Source organism: Rhinolophus hipposideros (genome assembly GCF_964194185.1).
Source record: "Rhinolophus hipposideros genome assembly, chromosome: 13".
NCBI lineage: Eukaryota > Metazoa > Chordata > Mammalia > Chiroptera > Rhinolophidae > Rhinolophus > Rhinolophus hipposideros.
Genome location: NC_138059.1, coordinates 45,441,434 through 45,460,313, shown reverse-complemented (window position 1 = coordinate 45,460,313; position 18,880 = coordinate 45,441,434). Strand labels below are relative to the sequence as shown.

Genomic DNA, 18,880 nt, shown 5'->3' with positions numbered 1-18,880 from the left:
TCTATGAGGATATTCATTTTGGATGGAGAGACAAAGGTTGCTCCCTACTGCTGCTCAAAGTTCTCCAAACTGGGATTCAAGGGGAACATGATGAGAGAGGAGAAGGGTAAAAATGGATTTCGAGTACATAGAAATATGTGAAAATCATCAGGATAGCCAAAATTCCATATAGCACATTGGCTTTTCAGAGATTTTCAACAATATATTCACATATAAATATGGGTAAATAGCTATTCAATACCAGTAGTGTTGGAGGTGGAGAGAAGAATAATTCAAGTCTGAAAATGACATAAAACTTAGTTTATTTGAATTTACTGCCCATACTCTTCAAAACTTCAAAAGTAGCAGAACTGAAATGTGAGTTTTGCCTCTTTTTGTTACCAAGCACTTCATTAGGTGCTGGAGATACCATATTGAACAAAATATAGACAAATGGACAATTATAATACATAATGTTAAAAGACAATCACATAGGATGGACACCTGACCCAGCCTTATGGGAAGAAAGTTTCCTGCAGTAGGAGGTAATGTCTAAGTTGGGAACTGAAAGGTGAAATAGGGTAGAGGGAATAACATACAAAACCCAGCAATGACCTAGAGTGCTTAATTTCCTAAGTGGAGTGAAGTTTGAATTTTAGCCCCTACTAAAGGGCTGTGCACCTTTGTGCAAGAAAACCCTGTGATCAAGGTGATCAGATGGCAATTTTAAAATGTATTCTGGTTGTAATAAGAAGAAAGGATCTGAGAAAGCAAGCTTTTATATAATCCATGTGAGAGATGATGGTGGCCATATCTAGGTTAAAGGTCAAGGAAATGGAGCTAAGTGGACAGATTTAAGGAAAATGAGGAACCTTGCTCAAATGAGACATGGTGACTAGTTCTGTTTGGGAGGAAAAAGTGTGATCTACAGCACAGGTTTTGACCTGAGTATCTGGGTGGATGAGAATGCAGGAGGAAGAGTAGTTTGTGGGGGAGGTGATACATTCAGTTCAAGACATGTTGATTTTGCAAGGCCTTTAAGACACGCAAGTTGTGATTTCCATTAGATAATTTGTGCATAAAAAATTTGAAGCTCTGAATAAAAAGAGTTATGCTAGTAGTAGAGATCTGAATGTGATCAGCATGTAGATAGTCATTGAAACCACGGGAGTGGATAAGGTAACCAGGGACAGTTCCCAAAACAGACCAACAGTTATGGGGTGAGCACAGGAGGAGGGACTGCAAAGGAACTGAAACTGAATAACAAGATTAGAGGATGATCAAGGGACTGTGAGACCAAAAGGGAGGGGCCAGAAATCATCAGTGTCAGTTACCAAAGAGAGTGAAGGTGTGAAAAGATTGAAAAGTGTTTTTACATTTAAAAGAAGGAGGTTGGTGTTGACTTTGGTAAGAACCATTTCAATGGAGTAAAAGAAGTCAGATTATAGTGGATAGAGGAATGGATGAAAGTAAGGATATGGGGACAGTGAGCACAGGCCACTCCTGAAAAAGCCATGACAAGGAGGAGCAAGTGGGGTTCAGGGAAAAATTTTATTTTTTTTAGAATAGAAGAACAGGAGATGTTTAAATCCTAGTGAAAGGAACTAATAGATGGGAAGAGATTGGACATACAGAGGAGGAATCATTGGTGAAATGAGATTCCTTGTGGAGGATGGCGGAGACAGGACTCAGTGCAAAGGTGAATCTTCTATCATAATAGAGGGCAGGAAGGAAGAATGGGCTTCAATGTGAGGAAGAGTAGGAAATCTCATCTGTTTTCTCTGAGAAGTGGGAAGTGAAGTCAACTGCAGAGACTGAGCAGGAAGGAGAATTGAGGAACGTGAGGAGGCTGGAGATTATTCTGGACTGTGGTGGGAAAAGCTGACCAACACATTAAAAATGGATTGTCAGACAGCACTGAACCTGGTTGGTGTTGTCTCCAGTGAATCTCTAAGTGTAGGAGCAGAGAAGGCATGCTCTATGATTAACCCAGAGTGTCATTTTTCCAGGTAAATGTGACACCTGACAAATGATACCTAAAGGCTAATGATTTAAAAATATTGCTAAGAGAATGGTGGGAATGATTGGCTTGCTTATTTGGACATGGAGGGAAGTGAAAGCACAAAGAAGGCAGGTAAAGTTACCAGAGATCTTAAGTAGGTTATAAAGCAAGCATAGCTGGAATTTGGTGAGTAAAAGAGCAAGTTTGTGGTCAGAATGGGATGATTTGAGTTTAAGAATTTGATGGTGAGGGAATTTTGGATAATGATAAGGATCATGGTGTAGCTAAGAAACTGTATCCACCATTCTAAGGGTGAAAGATATTGTCCCTGCCCTCATGATCACTGTCTAGTGACAGAGCAAGAACTACACTAGTAACCAAAAACAGCATGAGATGGGTGAAGAAGAGATGTTAACAATGCTAGAAAAGCACAAGGAAAAAAGAAATTCTGCCTGGACTAGAAAGGCTTCATGGAGAAGGAGGCATCTGGACTGGACTTTCTGGAAATGGTAGGATTTGGACTTAAGAGAGGTTACAAGGGTATTAGAGGTGTAAGATATATTCAAACAAAATCATAAAAGTGACAAACTGGGAATTGCAGAGTCTGCTCTCAGTAGAGAGATTGTGGGGGTCTCCTGATAGCTGGTGCGACGTAGATCATAAAGCATTTCAATTTTGAAGTAATGACTGAAGACTTTATCCTGTAGGACTTGTAAAATCATTGAAGGTTTTTCAAGCATGCCGATTAAGTTAAAAGTTATGTGGAACATTAACTGCTAAGGGAAAAAAACAGACATACTACGAAGTCTTAAATTAGAGAAGTGGTGAGAATGAAACCAATGAGAGATGTTCTATAAAAGTAGATACAAGAAGACCTGCAATGATAGGAAATGATGGAGAGGGTGCAGTGCAGTTGGAGATGACTCAGATTTTTAGCCTGGATGGCTGAAAGGGTAGTAATTAGGAAGGCACAGGTCTGATAAAAATGTCTTTTGAAGCTTGGGAGATAATTAGAGGTGTAGATTTAAAAGATATTCACATAACAAGCAACCAAACTAAAAAGATAAATTGTACATTAAAATTAAAAACTTCTGTACCTCAAATGACACTCAAGAAAGTATGGGAAAAAATAGGAGAAAATATTTGGAAGTCATATATCTGATTAGGATCTACTGTACAGAATACATAAAGAACTCCTTACAAATGAATGACAGGAAGTCAAACAACCCAAATGAAAAATGGGCAAAGGATCTGAATAGACATCTCTCCAAAGAAGACATACAAATGAACAAAAAACACATGAAAAGATGATCAACACTATTAGTTACTGGGAAAATACAAGTCAAAACCACAGTGAGCTACCACTTCACACCCAATAGGATGGCTGTAATCAAAGAAACAATATCTAGTGTTGGTAAGAAGATGGAAAAAATTGAAACTTCATACATTGCTGGTGGGAATGTAAAATGGTAAAACCAATGTGGAAAAAAGTCTGACAGTTCCTCAAAAAGTTAAACATAGAATTACCATTTGACCTAGCAATTCCACTCCTAGATATAAACCCAAGAGTAATGAAAGCATCCGTGCATGAAGAAATTTGTACACAAATATTCATGTAGTAGCATTATTCAAAATTACCAAACAGTAGAAACAATCTGAAAGTCTATCAATAGATGAATGGATGAATGAAATGAGGTATTTCCATGTAATTATTATTCAGCCATAAAAAAGGAATGAAGTGCTGATACATACTATACATGGATGAACCTAGAAAATACTATGCTAAGTGAAAGAATTCAGACACAAAATCACCACATAGTTTCTGATTCCATTTATATGAAATGTCCAGAGTAGGCAGATCCATGGAGACAGAAAGTAGATTAGTGGTTTCCAATGGCTAGGGGGAATGGAGAATTAATGCTAATGAACAGAGTTTCTTTTTGAAGTGATGACAATGTCCTCAAATTAGACAGTAGTGATGGTTGCCCAACTTTTGAATATAGTGAAAGACACTGAGTTGTACACTTTATGTGAATTATAGCCCCATGATAAATAAAAAGACATCCACATAATTTAAACTAAGGACATGGATTAGCTGCTCTAAGGTGAATTGTTTCATACACAAAGGGAAGCAGACCAATTTAAAAATAACACTTGTTTTGTAAAAAATTGTATTTTTAGAATTATCTTTTTTATGACATCGTGCTATTTTGTCTCCTATCATACAGAATAGTTTCTCTCTTGCCATGAAACTACTGAAGGAGCTACATAAAGAGTCAAAAACAAGAGATGATTGGCAGGTAAAATGGGTGCAGAGCTACTGTCGACTCAGCCACAGCCGGTGCCAGACCCAGAATCGTCCTGAGCAGATTCTTACTGTGTTGAAAACAATCTCTTTATTGGGTATTAGACTGTTCTTATCTATATAAGTTAAAGAATGCTATTTTATTTTGTATCTGTCTGTCTTCTAAAACTATGCTTTGTGCTTCTTTAACATTTGGGAATGAAATCTTTATGTTCTTATAATTACATTAAGTATTTGGAGCCAAGTTACTTTGTATCCTAGTATTACTATTGAATATGACATTGGAGTTTTTATTTCTTTATAAAATTGAAAAATAATTTAATACTTAGCCAAATTATGAGTCTAATAGTTTAATTATTTTGAAAACTTGATGTTTACGTACAGAACTACATTGTAAAAAATTAAACATGAAAAATCTCTTTCCTTCTCAGTTCTTTTCTTTTTATAATGATGCAGACTTTACCACTGAGGGGAGAAAAACATTTTTTGTGTGGGTTTTGGACCTGGTACGCCTGCTCTGTTGCCATGTCCAAGGGTACATAGTAGAGCCATTATTGAACATGCTCCCAGCCATATCCCCAAATTTGACTCCTCAGCGGGACAAGGCATCACATCAGAGTATTAGCCTCAGTAAATATGCAAACAGGAGAAGCAGTCTTTCCATATTCAACCCAGAATCAGAAAATCACTGTTACAACTCCTTAAATTATTTTACAGGAGTGTGCTGATATTAACATAACAATACTCAAAAACAATTCTATTGTTACAGTAGTTATAACAGTTATAGTATGTTTGTTGTTCGTAACACCCTGTGAAATAAGCAGAGCCAGTAGTTACAATCATGTATCTCAGAGAAATCTGGCAGAAAATTGTCATCCCATGACAATTCTATGACATCCTATGACATCCTATGAATGAGCAGGGTGGTGTGGTTGATGGGACTTGCTAAGAGACTGCTCTTTCTTTTTTATGACCCCTTCTCGCACCTCCTCAAGCTAAGATTCAGACTTGACCAGAGCTGGGCGATATCTATTCCCAGAGCCACACAGTAAGATGTAAAACGGGACATTTTTTTTTAATTTTATTTTTTCCATTACAGTTGATACTCAATATCATATTAGTTTCAGGTGTACAGCATAGTGGTTAGACATTTCTATAACTTACGAAGTAATCGCCCCCCATAAGTCTTGTACCCATCTGACACCATATCTAATTACAATGTTATTGACTATATTCCCTAAGCTGTACTTTACATCCTCATGACTGTCTTGTAACTGCCAATTTGTACTTCTTATCCCTTCACGTTTTTCACCCAGCCTCCCAACCCTGCTCCCATCTGGCAACCACCAGTTTATTCTCTATCTGTGAGTTTGTTTCTGTTTTGTTTTTCATTTGTTTTGGTTTTTAGATTCCACACATAAGGGAAGTCTTACAGTATTTGTATTTCTCTATCACTTATTTCACTTAGCATAATACCATCTATCCATGTTGTTACAAATGGTAAGATTTCATTTTTTATGACTGAATAATAGTCCATTGTGTATACATACCACATCTTTATCCATTCATTTATCATATCCATTATCAAACGCATATCCATTTTGATTGGAGCATTTAATCAGTGACATTTAAAGTAGTTAGTGATAGGTATGTACTTATAGCCATTTTGTTGTTTTCTGATTGTTTTTGTAGTTCTCCTCTGTTCTTTTCTTATTCTCTTGCTTTCCTCTATGTTGATGATTTTCTGTAGTGTTGTGTTTGGATTCCTTTCTCTTTATTTCTTGTGTATCTCTTACAGATTTTTGATTTGTAGTTACCATGTGCTATATATCTATATCTATACACGTATATAGATATAGATGTCTATAGTATATATATATATATATGTATACACAGACACATATATAGATAGATATCTATATATACAGATATATAGATATATAGATATATAGATACAGATATATAGATATATAGATATATATATACCAAGCTATGTTTATAACAGTTTATTTTAAGTTAATGGTCACTTAAGTTCAACTGCATTCTAAAAAGCGCTACCATTTTTACTCATCCCTTCCTTGTTTATGTTTTTTTCGTTACTTTTTACTTTGTGATTCTCCTATGTTTGCCTTTTAACCTTTATACTAGCTTTAGTGTTTGTCAGTGTCCTGCTTTTATTACATGTTTGCCTTTGTCAGGGAGAGGTGGGTTTTTTTGTGATGTTTTCTTATTCATATTTTTGGGGTTTTCTTTTTCTTCTACTTCTTAAAGAAATCCCTTTAAAATTTCTTATAATACTGGTTCAGTAATTATGAACTCCTTCAGCTTTTCTTGTCTGGGAAGAACCAAAACTTTAAAGGCACAAATCTCTGTTGCTTTATCAGTAACAGGTAACAGTATCAATTTAAAAATTCTCTCTGGGTTATTAATGTGTTAAAAATGCATTAAAAAGAGCCATTTTCAATTATTTGTAACAGAATTAGGTGGTTTGACAAAATGCAGAATGATGATCGAACAAAAATTAATCAGTGTTTTAATTGCTTAGCCTCTGTGAATTTTGATATGGTCACTTCTAACAAAGCATATTTTTCATTAATGTGAGTTCAAGAAATTCCCTAACCAATGTTTGAAGTCAGTTCTTCTACCTTCAAGATTTACTTTAGTTAATCTCTTAATAGAAAACAACCTTTGAATACTATGGATTGCTTTTTTTTCATTTACGATATTAATTTATTTCTGAAAAAATCTTGTGTGTGTGTATGTGTGTTTTTAATCCAACAGGTGAGAACACATCAAGCTACTTAAGCAAAAATATTCTGGCTTTCTGTGACCAGAGCATTCTTTTGGGTACAACTTACAAGATCATAGCTAATGCTCTCAACAGTCAGCCAACCTGCCTTGCTGAAATCGAGGAAAGCAAGGCTAGAAGAATCTTGGAGCTTTCTGGAGCCACTTCAGAGAATACAGAAAAGGTATGTATACCAGAAGAATGAGCTTTTTATGTTTGTGTTTTATATGTCTTTAATGTGCAAACTTCTGGCCACATGAGAGAAATAATGGATAGAAAGTGGAGTAAAGATAATGGAGTAGGTAAAATGAGCTCGCCTCCTCCCATGATCACATCAAAATTATAACAGAATTACAGAACAATTATCACTGAGTACCACCTGAAGACTAGCAGAACAGAATTTCTGTAACTAAGGATATAAAGAAAAAGCCACATCAAGACAGATAGGAGGGACGGAGATGAGGCAGGTATATACTTAATGGTATGGCCATTAATAAATAGGAGGGAGGGAGGGATAGATTGCTTCGGAGGTCTTCCCTGAGGAGCAAGGAGTCCCAGTCCCACACCAGGCTCCCCAACCTGGGGCAGCTGCGCCAGAAAGAGGAGTCCCCATAACAATTAGCTTTGAAAAGCAGAGGGGATTATGTTGAGAGAGACAAATGGCTGTGGGAGATTAAGATGATGCTTTTTTAAGGGCTCATGCACAAACTTGCTGTAAACTCCATCGCAGGGGCAGCAGCTCAAAAAGTGCCAGAGATACATAGGGAGGGACTACACTGATTAAATTCAGGGCGAGAACTGGAAGGGTGGGGAATGGGGAACTCTCTCAGGGGACAGAAGCACTGGTAGGCATGCCATTGTTATTTTGTTGAACTCTCCTCCCACCCAACTGGCCCAGTACAGGCGGACGCCAAATCTGTACTGTCCATTCACCCGGCTAAGAACATTCTCCCTATCCTAGTGTTTCCCCGTGACCCCAGGACCCACCCAGCTCATTTACCAGATCTGGATTCTTCCAACAGCTCCTCTACACCAGCAGCCTGCCTAGCTCACTCTGCAGTCTCCCAAAATTCTGCAAATCTCACAAGACTGTTGGCAGCCTCAGCTCATGCAGAAGACTCTCAAAAGTACACATGCTGCACACTAGCAGCAGCCAACCTCAAAGTGTATTGTAGCTCCTGCCAAGCAGCCCCAAGCCCAGCACAAGTGGTGACCAGCTTCAGCTTACACTGTATCTCCCAGGTGGCCCCAAGCTTGGCATAAGCAGTGGCAAGTCTTGGGCTGCAGCATAGCTTCAGCTAGGCCACAAGCCTAACACAAGCATCAGCCATCCTCAGCCTACTTCACAGTGCCCAACAAAAGTTCCCAAGTCCAGCACAAGAAACGGCTGGCTCAGCTCTCCAAAGCACCTCCAAGCCCAGCACAAGCAGTAGCCAACTGCAGACCAATTCGTAGCTCCTACCAAGCAGGCCCAAGCCTAGCACAAGCTGTGGTTGACCTTTTCCCACACCAGAGGCTTTCCCAAAAGGCTCCAGACCTGACACACCCAGTGACCAGCCTCAGACTTCGCCAGAGCCCCAACCAACTTGCTCAACAACCAACATACATTATGGGCAACCTCAGCTGGCACTGGTCACTAAAGTGACTCCTACTTGATGGGTCAGCCCCTACACAATAGCTTGTCCACTAGAGTCACAGATGACCCTCACAGCCAGTCAGCCTGAGGGTCAGTCCACCCATTAACATGCCAGCAGCAATTGAGGCCCAACTGCAACAGGAAGGCACACCCAACCTACACAGTGGACACCCTTGGAGTGCCTTGTTCAGGGAGACTGCACCACTGGGCCTCACAGGACACCTTCTACATAAGGCCACTCTTTTTAGAATGGGAGATGTAGCAGACCTACCTAGTACATAGAAACAAACAGAGTCAGCCAAAATGAGACAAATCTAAAAGAAATGGAAACAGTATACTAGGTAAAGAGTTCAAAACACTGGTTATAAAGATGCTCAGTGAACTTGGAGGAAGAATAGGTAAATTCAGTGAGAACTTCAACAAAGATATAGAAGAGAAAAAAGAACCAACGAGAACTCAGAACTGAAGACTACAATAACTAAAATGAAGAATACACTAGAGGGAATCAACAGCAGATTAGATGAAGTAAAGAATCATATCAGTTATCTGGAAGAGAAAGTAGCAGGAAATACCCATTTGACACAGTGAAAAAGAAAACAGAATTTTTAAAAAATGAGGATAGTTTAAGTGACTTCTGGGACAACGAAGAATGTTGAGGGAACCAACATTCATATCATAGGGTTCTTAGAAGGACGAGAGAGAGAAAGAGAATGAAAACCTATTTGAAGAAATAGTGACTGAAAACTTCCCTAACCTGGTAAAGGAAATAGACATGTAAGTTGAGGAAGTGCAGATAGTTCCAAATAAGATGAACCCATAGAGCTCCACACCGAGATACATCATAATTAAAATGCAAAAAATAAAGATGAAGAGAATCATAAAGTAGCAAGAGAAAAGCAGCTATTTATATACAAGGTAGTGCCCATAGAAACCATCAGATGATTTTTTTGACAAACTTTGCGAGCCAAAAGGGAATTACCATATTTTGCTGTGCATAATGCTCACCCATGTTTTTGGCTCAAACTTTCAGGGAAGAAAGCTTTCGTTTTAATTTTTTAATTCAAATTTTTATTTGTTTACATTTAGGTACTTGTTTTTTGTATTATAAAGGAATTTTAGCGTTTATTTTTTAACATATTGTGGTATGAGAAATTTTATGTAACAAATAATTACAAAACACAAGACCAAATATAAGGTACAAGAAATTGTATGTACCAGTAACAGATTTGTAATATTTACACATCATAGAAGGCCAAGACTCTTTGTCATTGCAAGTTCATCGTAAGTTCAACAAAACCGAATATCATATCCCAGGGTATTATTTTGCATACAGATAATCACTATTAATTTCTAGAGTTACACTTTTAACTCATAAACATAAATAAAAGAATTAAAAACATTTATATAGATACAGAATTAGTACTACCCATGTATAATGCACATTCTTATTTTTCCCTCACAAATTTGGGCAAAAAAAAAAAGTGCATTATACATGGCAAAATACAATACACGAAATATTCAAAGTGATGAAAAGTCAAAACCTAAACCACAATTGCTCTACTCAGTTGTTTCCCAACAAGTTTGCCTCCAGAACACAGGTACAATGAAAACCACCACTAAATCTGACCAAAATGGAAAAAGTAAACACACACTTCAATATCGTCATCATTAGACATGTAGATTCTGGCAAGTCTACCACTACTGGTCATCTGAACTACACGTGGTGGGATCGACAAAAGAACCGTTGAAAAATTTGAGAAGGCTGCTGAGATAGAAAAAGCCTCCTTCAAGTATGTCTGGGTCTTGGATAAATTGAAAGCTGAACGTAAGTGTGGTATCATTATTGATATCTGTCTGTGGAAATTCGAGACCAGCTAGTATTACGTGACCATCACTGATGTCCCAGGATACAGAGACTTTATCAAAAACATGATTACAGGCACATCTCAGGCTGTGCTGTCCTGATTGTTGCTGCTGGTGTTGGTGAATCTGAAGCATGTATCTCCAAGAATGGGCAGACCTGTGAGCATGCCCTTCTGGCTTACATACTGGGTGTGAAACAACTAATTTTTGGCATTAACAAAATGGATTCCACTAAGCCGCCTTATAGCCAGAAGAGATACGAGGAAATCATTAAGGAAGTCAGCATCTACTTTAAAGAATAAATTGGCTGTAACCATGACGTAATAGCATTTGTGCCAATTTCTGGTTGGAATAGTGACAACATGCTGGAACCACGTGCTAACGTGCCTTAGTTAAAGGGACAGAAAGTCACCCGTAAAGATGGCAATGCCAGTGGAACCATGCTGCTTGAAGCTCTGGATTGCATCCTGCTACCAACTTATCCAACTGATAAGCCTTTGTGTCTGCCCCTTCAGGATATCCACAAAATTGGTGGTATTGGTATTGTCCCTGTGGGCCAAGTGGAGAATGGTGTTCTCAAAGCTAGCATGGTGGTCACCTTTGCCACAGTCAACATTACAACCGAAGTAAAGTCTGTTGGAGTAAACCTTGAAGCTTTGAGTGAAGTTCTTCCTGGGCACAGTTTGGGCTTGAATGTCAAGAATGTGTCTGTCAAAGATGTTCATAATGGCGAATTTGTCAAGAATGTGTCAGTCAAAGATGTTTGTAGCTGGTGACAGCAAAAATCACTCACCAATCGAAGCAGCTAGCTTCACGGCTCAGGTGATCATCCTGAACCATCTAGGCAAAATCAGTGTCAGATATGCACCTGTGCTCAATTGGCATACACCTCACATTGCTTGTAAATTTGCTGAGCTGAAGAAGGTTGATCATTAGCCTGGGGAAAAACTGGAATGTGACCCAAATTTTTTTAATTCTGGTGATGCTGCCATCATTGATGTGGTTCCTAGCAAGCCTAAGTGTGTTGAGAGCTTCTCTGACTACCCTCCTCTGGATCATTTTGCTGTTCATGACATGAAACGGACAGTTGCTGTGGGTGTCATCAAAATAGTGGACAAGAAGGCAACTGGATCTGGTAAGGTCGCAAAGTCTGCCCAGAAAGCTCAGAAGGCTAAATGAATATTATCCCCAATACCTGCCATGCCAGTCTTAGTCAGTGGTGGAAAAACAGTTTCAGAACTGTTTATTTCAATTGGCCATTTAAGTTTAATAGTAAAAGACAGGTTAATGATGACAGTGCATCGTAAATCCTTCGAAGGAAAAGAGAATGTTTTGTGGGCCGTTTGTTTTTTGTGTGTGACTTTTGAAATTATTAGTTTTTAAAATTAGTACTTTTGAATGGAAACAACTTGACCAAAATTCTGTCACAGAATTTTGAGACCCATTCAAACAAAGTTTAATGAGAAAACAAAACAAAACAATACCCAGCAACGTTATTTTTTAGAATAGAAGGATAGATAGTTTTCCAGGTAAGCAAAAGCTAAATAAATTCATCACTACTAAGCCAGCATTCCTAGAAATGATAAAGGGACTTCTTTAAGTAGAAAAGATAAAAAATAAATACAAAATATAGGACAGAAAAAAATCTCACTGACAAAGGCAAGCGCTTAGTAAAAACTCCGGATCAACCAATTATAAAGCTAGTACAAAGGTAGGAAATATAACGGTGTAAATATAACAAATTATTGTTAGGGATATACACACACTAAGGTAAAATATGATGACAAAAACGTGGGGTTGAGTAAAAATGTGATTTTAGAATGTGTTCGAACTTGAGTAAGTATCAACTTAAAGTAGACTGTTATAAGCATAGTTTGTTATATATGAAGTACATGGTAACCACAAACCAATAATCTATAAGAGATATACAAGGAATAAACAGAAAGGTATCCAAAAATAACACTATAAAAAGTAATCAACACACAAGAGAAGAGAGTGAAAGAACAAGAAAGACAGAAATATAATAATAATCAGACTAATTACTAAAATGCTAATAACTACATACTTATCACTAATTAAAGGTAAGTAAGTGGACTAAATGTGCCAATCAAAATACATAGGATGGCTGAATGGGTACAAAAATAAGATCCATATACATGCTGTGTAAAAGAGACTCGATACAAATCAAAAGACACAACACACACTGACTACAAGTAAAAGTGATGGAAAAAGATTTCATGCAAATGAAAACAAAAAAGCTAATGTTCCAATACTATATCCAACAATATAGATTTAAAGTCTATACCAAGAGACAAAGAAGGGCATTACATAATGTTAAAGGTATCAATCCAACAAGAGGGTATAACATCTATGCACCCAATGTAGGGGCAAATATTGAGAATGTAATGGGAGAGATTGACAGTATTATAGCAACAGTAGAGACTCCCTACTGACTCCAATGGATAGATTACCCAGACAGAAAATGAACACTGAAAGAGTGGTCTTATATGAAAAAATGCTCAACATCGCTAATCATCAGAGAAATGCAAATGAAAACCACAATGAGATATCACCTCACCCCAGTCAGAATGGCTTTCATCAACAAAACAAATAGTAACAAGTGTTGGAGAGGCTGTGGAGAAAAAGGAACTCTCATACACTGTTGGTGGGAATGCAGACTGGTGCAGCCGCTATGGAAGGCAGTGTGGAGGTTCCTCAAGAAATTACGAATAGAATTACCATATGACCCAGCAATCGCTCTCCTGGGTATCTACCCCAAAAATATAAAAGCATTTCTCTATAGAGACACGTGTACGCCAATGTTCATTGCAGCTTTGTTTACGGTGGCCAAGACATGGAAACAACCAAAATGTCCTTCGATAGATGAATGGATAAAGAAGTTGTGGTACATATACACAATGGAATACTATTCGGCGTTAAGGAAAGATGATATAGGAACATTTGTGACAACATGGATGGATCTCGAGAGAATAATGCTAAGTGAAACAAGTCAGACAGAAAAAGCAGAGAACCCTATGATTTCACTGATATGTGGTATATAAACCAAAAAGAACAAGACAAACAAATGAGAAACAAAAACTCATAGACACAGACAATAATTTAGTGGTTACCAGAGGGTAAGGGGGTGGGGGGTGGGTGATGAGGGTAAAGGGGATCAAATATATGGTGATGGAAGGAGAACTGACTCTGGGTGGTGAACACACAATGGGATTTATAGACGATGTAATACAGAATTGTACACCTGAAATCTATGTAAATTTACTAACAATTGTCACCCCAATAAAATTAATTTAAAAAAAAAAAAAAAAAAAAAAAAAAAAAAAAAAGAGTGGTCTTAAGTGACACGTTGAACCAGATGGATTAATAACAAAACATTTTACCCTAAAATAGCAGAATATATACATTCTTTTCAAGTGTACATAGAACATTTTCCATGATAGACTTTATGTTTAGCCACAAAACAAGTCTCGATAAATTTAAGATGAAATATCAAGCATCTTCTGTAATCACAATAGTATGAAACAGGAAATCAGATACAAGAAGAAAACTGAAAAACACAAACACCGTGTAGTCTAAACAACATGCTGCCAAATAATGGGTTAACAACAGGGAGGAAATTGAGATACCTTGAGACAAAAGAAAATGAAAATGCAGTGACCCAAACTAGGGGACACAGCAAAAAAACAGTTCTAAGGGGAAAATTCATAGCAATACAACTCTCCTCATGAAACAAGTAAAACCGTAAGTGAACAAGCTAAACTTAAACCTAAAGGAAGTAGTAAAAGAACAAATAAAGCCAAACTGATTAGAAAGAAGGAAATAATAAAGATCAGAGCAGAAATAGTCAAAAACAATAGAAAAGGCCAATGAAGCTAAAAGCTAGTTCTTTGAAAACATGAACAAAATTGATAAATCTTTAGCCAGACTCATCAAGAATAGAGGACCCAAATAAATAAAATGAGAAATGAAAGAAGAGTGACAACTAACACCACAGAAATGCAACTTTTTGCACCACAGAAGTGCAAAAAGTTTATAAGAAAATTCTACAAGCATTTATGTGCCAACAAATTGGACAACATGGGAGAAATGGATAAATTTTAAAAGCATACATCTTCTGAGACTGAATCAGGAAGAGACAATCTGAGCAGATTGATAACTAGTAATGAAATTGAATCAGTAATGAAAAGACTTCCAACCAACAAAAGTCCTAGACCATGGGCTGGCCCGGTGGCTCAGGCGGTTAGAGCTCCATGCTCCTAACTCCTAAGGCTGCTGGTTCGATTCCCACATGGGCCAGTGGGCTCTCAACCACAAGGTTGCCAGTTCGATTCCTCTAGTCCCGCAAGGGATGGTGGGCAGTTCCCCCTGCAACTAAGATTGAACACGGCACCTTGAGCTGAGCTGCCACTGAGCTCCTGGATGGCTCAGTTGGTTGGAGTGCATCCTCTCAACCACAAGATTGCCAGAACCGACTCCCGCAAGGGATGGTGGGCTGCGCCCCCTGCAACTAGCAACTAGCAACGGCAACACGACCTGGAGCTGAGCTGCGCCCTCCACAACTAAGAATGAAAGGACAACTTGACTTGGAAAAAAGTCCTGGAAGTACACACTGTTCCCAAATAAAATCCTGTGCCCCTTCCCCAATAAAATCTTTAAAAAAAAGTCCTAGACTAAATTGCTTCATGTTGGTGAATTCTACCAACATCCAGAAAATTAATATCTATTCTTCTCTAACTATTCCAAAAAAAAAAAATTTAAGAAAAAGGAAAACTTCCAAACTCATTTTACAAGGCCAGTATTACCCTAATACCAACATCAAAGATACTACAAAAAAAGAAAATTACAGGTCAATATCCCGGATTAACATAGATGCAGAAATTGGCAACAAAATATTACCAAATACATTAATGTGTTCAGCAATACATTAAAAAGATCATCACCATGATCAAGTGGGATTTTTTTCCCAGAAATGCAACATTTGTTGACTATTTGTAAATTAATTAAGGTGGTACACCACATAAACAGGATAAAAATCATATTGTATTGATAGATGCAGAAAAAGCATTTGACAAAATCCAACATTCGTTTATGATAAAAACAGCAAAGTGGAGCTAGAGGGAACATACCTCAACATAATAAAGGCCATATACAACAAACCCACAAGTAACATACTCAACAGTGAAAAGATGAAAGATTTTTCCTTAAGATCAGGAATAAGACAAGGATGTCCACTCTCACCACTTTTATTCAACATAGTATTGGAAGTCCTAGCCACAGCAAACACAAGGAAAAGAAATAAAAGGCGTCTGAGTTGAAGAGGAAGAAGTAAAACTGTCATTATTTGCAAATGACATGATACTATATAGAGAGAATGCTAAAGATTTCACACACAAAACATATTACAACAAATAAATGAATTCAGTAAAGTAGTAGGATACATAATATTTATTCACAAATCAATTGCATTTTTATACACCAATAAACTATCCGAGAAATTAAGAAAACAACCCCATTTATAACTATTGAAAAGAATAAAATACCTAGGGATAAATTGAACTAAGGCAGTAAAAGACCTGTACTCGGAAAAGTCTAAGACATTGAAGAAAGAAACTGAAGAAGATACAAATAAATGGAAGGCTATCCCATGCTCATAGAGAGGAAGAATAACATTGTTAAATATCCGTACTACCCAAAGCAATCTGTAGATTCAATGCAATCCCTATCAAAATACCAATGGCACATTTCACAAACTAGAATAAGTAATCCTAAAATTTATATGGAACCACAAAAGACCCTGAATAGCCAAAACAATCTTGAGAAAGAACAAAGTTTGAGGTATCATGTTACCTGATACCAAACTATACTACAAGGCTGTAGTAATCACAAGAACATGGTACTGGTATAGAAACAGACACATTGATCAGTGAAACAATAGAGCCCAGAAATCCACACCTGTATGTTCAATTAACCTATGACAAGGGAGGCAAGAATATACAGTGGGGTAACAATAGTCTTCAATAAAGGTTGTTGGGACATTGGTCTTAGCAATATTTTTTTGGATATGTCTCCTAGGGCAAATACATCAAAAGCAAAAATGGGACTATATCAAGCTAAAAAGCTTTGCACTGCAAAGGAAACCATCAACAAAATAAAAGTGTCTACTGAATGGGAGAAGGTATTTGCCAATGATACATCCAATAAGGGCTTAACATCCAAAATATATAAGGAACTCATACAACTTGACACCAAAATACAAACGATTTTATTTAAAAATGGTCAGAGGATATGAATAGCCATTTCTCCAAAGAGGACATACAGATGGCCAGTTTACTTAATGAAAAGGTGCCCAACATCATTAATCATCAGGGAAGTGTAAATTAAAACCACAATGAGATATCACCTCACACTTGTCAGAATGGCTCAAACAAGTGTTGGTGAGGATGTGGAGAAAAGCGAACCCTTGTGCATTGTTGGTTAGATTGTACATTGGTCAGCCACTGTGGAAAACTATTTAAAAGGTATATGCACCCTTATGTTCATTGCAGCATTATTTATAATAGCCAAGACACGGAAACAACCTAAGTGTTCATTGATAGATGAATGGATAAAGAAGATGTAGTACATATACAGAATGGAACATTACTCAGCCATAAGTAAGAATGAAATCTTTCCATTTGTACACGTGGATGGAGCTCATGGGCATTATGCTAAGTGAAGTAAGTCAGAGAAAGACAAAACCCTATGATTTCTCTTATATGGGGAATCCAAAAAAAATAATAAATGAGCAAACAAAATAGAAACAAACTCAGATACAGTGAACAACCTGGTACTGGCCAGATTTGACAGGTTGGGAGGATGGACATAAAAGGTTAAAGGGATTAAGAGGTACAAATTGCCAGTTACAAAATAGTCATGTGGATGTAATGTACAGTATAGATAATCTAGTTGAAACATTGTAATAACTATGTATGGTGTCAGGTGGGCAGTCAACATATCAGGGCAATCCCTTTGAAAGGTATATAAATGTCTAATCACTGTTATACACCCGAAACTCATAATACTGTATGTCAATTGTAATTGAAAAATAAATTTTAGAGGGCAGCCGGTTAGCTCAGTTGGTTAGAGCACAGTGCTCTTGACAACAAGGTTGCCGGTTCAATCCTTGCATGGGCCACTGTGAGCTGCTCCCTCCACAAGTAGATTGAAACAGCTACTTGACTTGGAGCTGATGGGTCCTGGAAAAACACACTTAAAAAAAAAAAGATAGGACCCACCCAGTGGCTCAGACAGTTGGAGCTCCGTGCTCCTAATGCTGAAGGCTACCGGTTAGATTTCCACATGGGCTGGTGGGTTCTCAACCACAAGGTTGCCGGTTCAACTCCTTGACTCCCACAGGGGATGGTAGGCTCCGCCCCCTGCAACTAACAAGGGCAACTGCACGGGGAGCCGAGCTATGCCCTCCACAACTAACAAGGGCAACTGCACGGGGAGCCGAGCTATGCCCTCCACAACCGAGATTTAAAGGACAACTTGACTTGGAAAAAGTCCTGGAAATACACACTGTTCCCCAATAAAGTCCTGTTCCCCTTCCCCAATAAAATCTTTAAAAAGTAGGAAAATAAAATTTTAAAAATCAGAGATCAGAAAAATCATTGAATCAAAACTGCAGAAAAAGATATTTGCAAAGGGAAAGGTGTACATTCTTTAAGATGAACATTTGCATATATTCATCTTAAACTAAATCTTAAGATTTTTAGTTTAAATCTTAAACTAAATCTTTAAGGTTTAGTTTTGTGATACACTCCAGTTTGTGGGAATTCTCAATAGTTGTCCCTTTTGCTTGATTACAAATGACAATGTCTGATTGCCAATATTGGGGTATTCTCAAGCTGTTAAGTGAAGCACCAAACAAGAAAGATATTACAGCTTTGGGGGAAAGTATAAAGCTCTGAAATTCCTTTATTCTGCTTTGTTTCATTTTATTACTTTTCAACAATTACTTAAAATGAAGATTTATTCAACGGTTTATAATACAGTATGTTGTTTGAATAAACAGTTTACAAAAGAATACATTGTGGAAATTTACTCCCAGTCTGAAAATAGTTGTTGATGACTTCATTTACTACATGTAAGGAATAAGGCTAAATACTCGAGGGCAACGAAGATGAGAGAGCTATCATTTTTGGATCCTAGGCAGGGTCAAGTTTAACCTGGACCTTGAAGACTAAAAAGGGATAATTAAAGAAAATCATGGGCATTAGTGTTTTTAAAATATGTTTGACAGGT

The 18,880-nt window shown here is 37.5% G+C and overlaps 1 protein-coding gene across 3 annotated transcripts in view; it reads left to right on the top strand.

The window, feature by feature from the left end:
- The window catches only part of PRKDC (protein kinase, DNA-activated, catalytic subunit), a 296,326-nt gene that overhangs the window by 256,726 nt on the left and 20,720 nt on the right, over positions 1-18,880 (top strand). For all 3 annotated transcript variants that reach the window (XM_081070672.1, XM_081070673.1, XM_081070671.1), the window contains exons 70-71: positions 4,210-4,384; positions 7,068-7,258. In XM_081070672.1, coding sequence (XP_080926798.1) covers positions 4,210-4,384; positions 7,068-7,258 — 366 coding nt within the window. The remainder of the gene's footprint in view (positions 1-4,209; positions 4,385-7,067; positions 7,259-18,880) is intronic.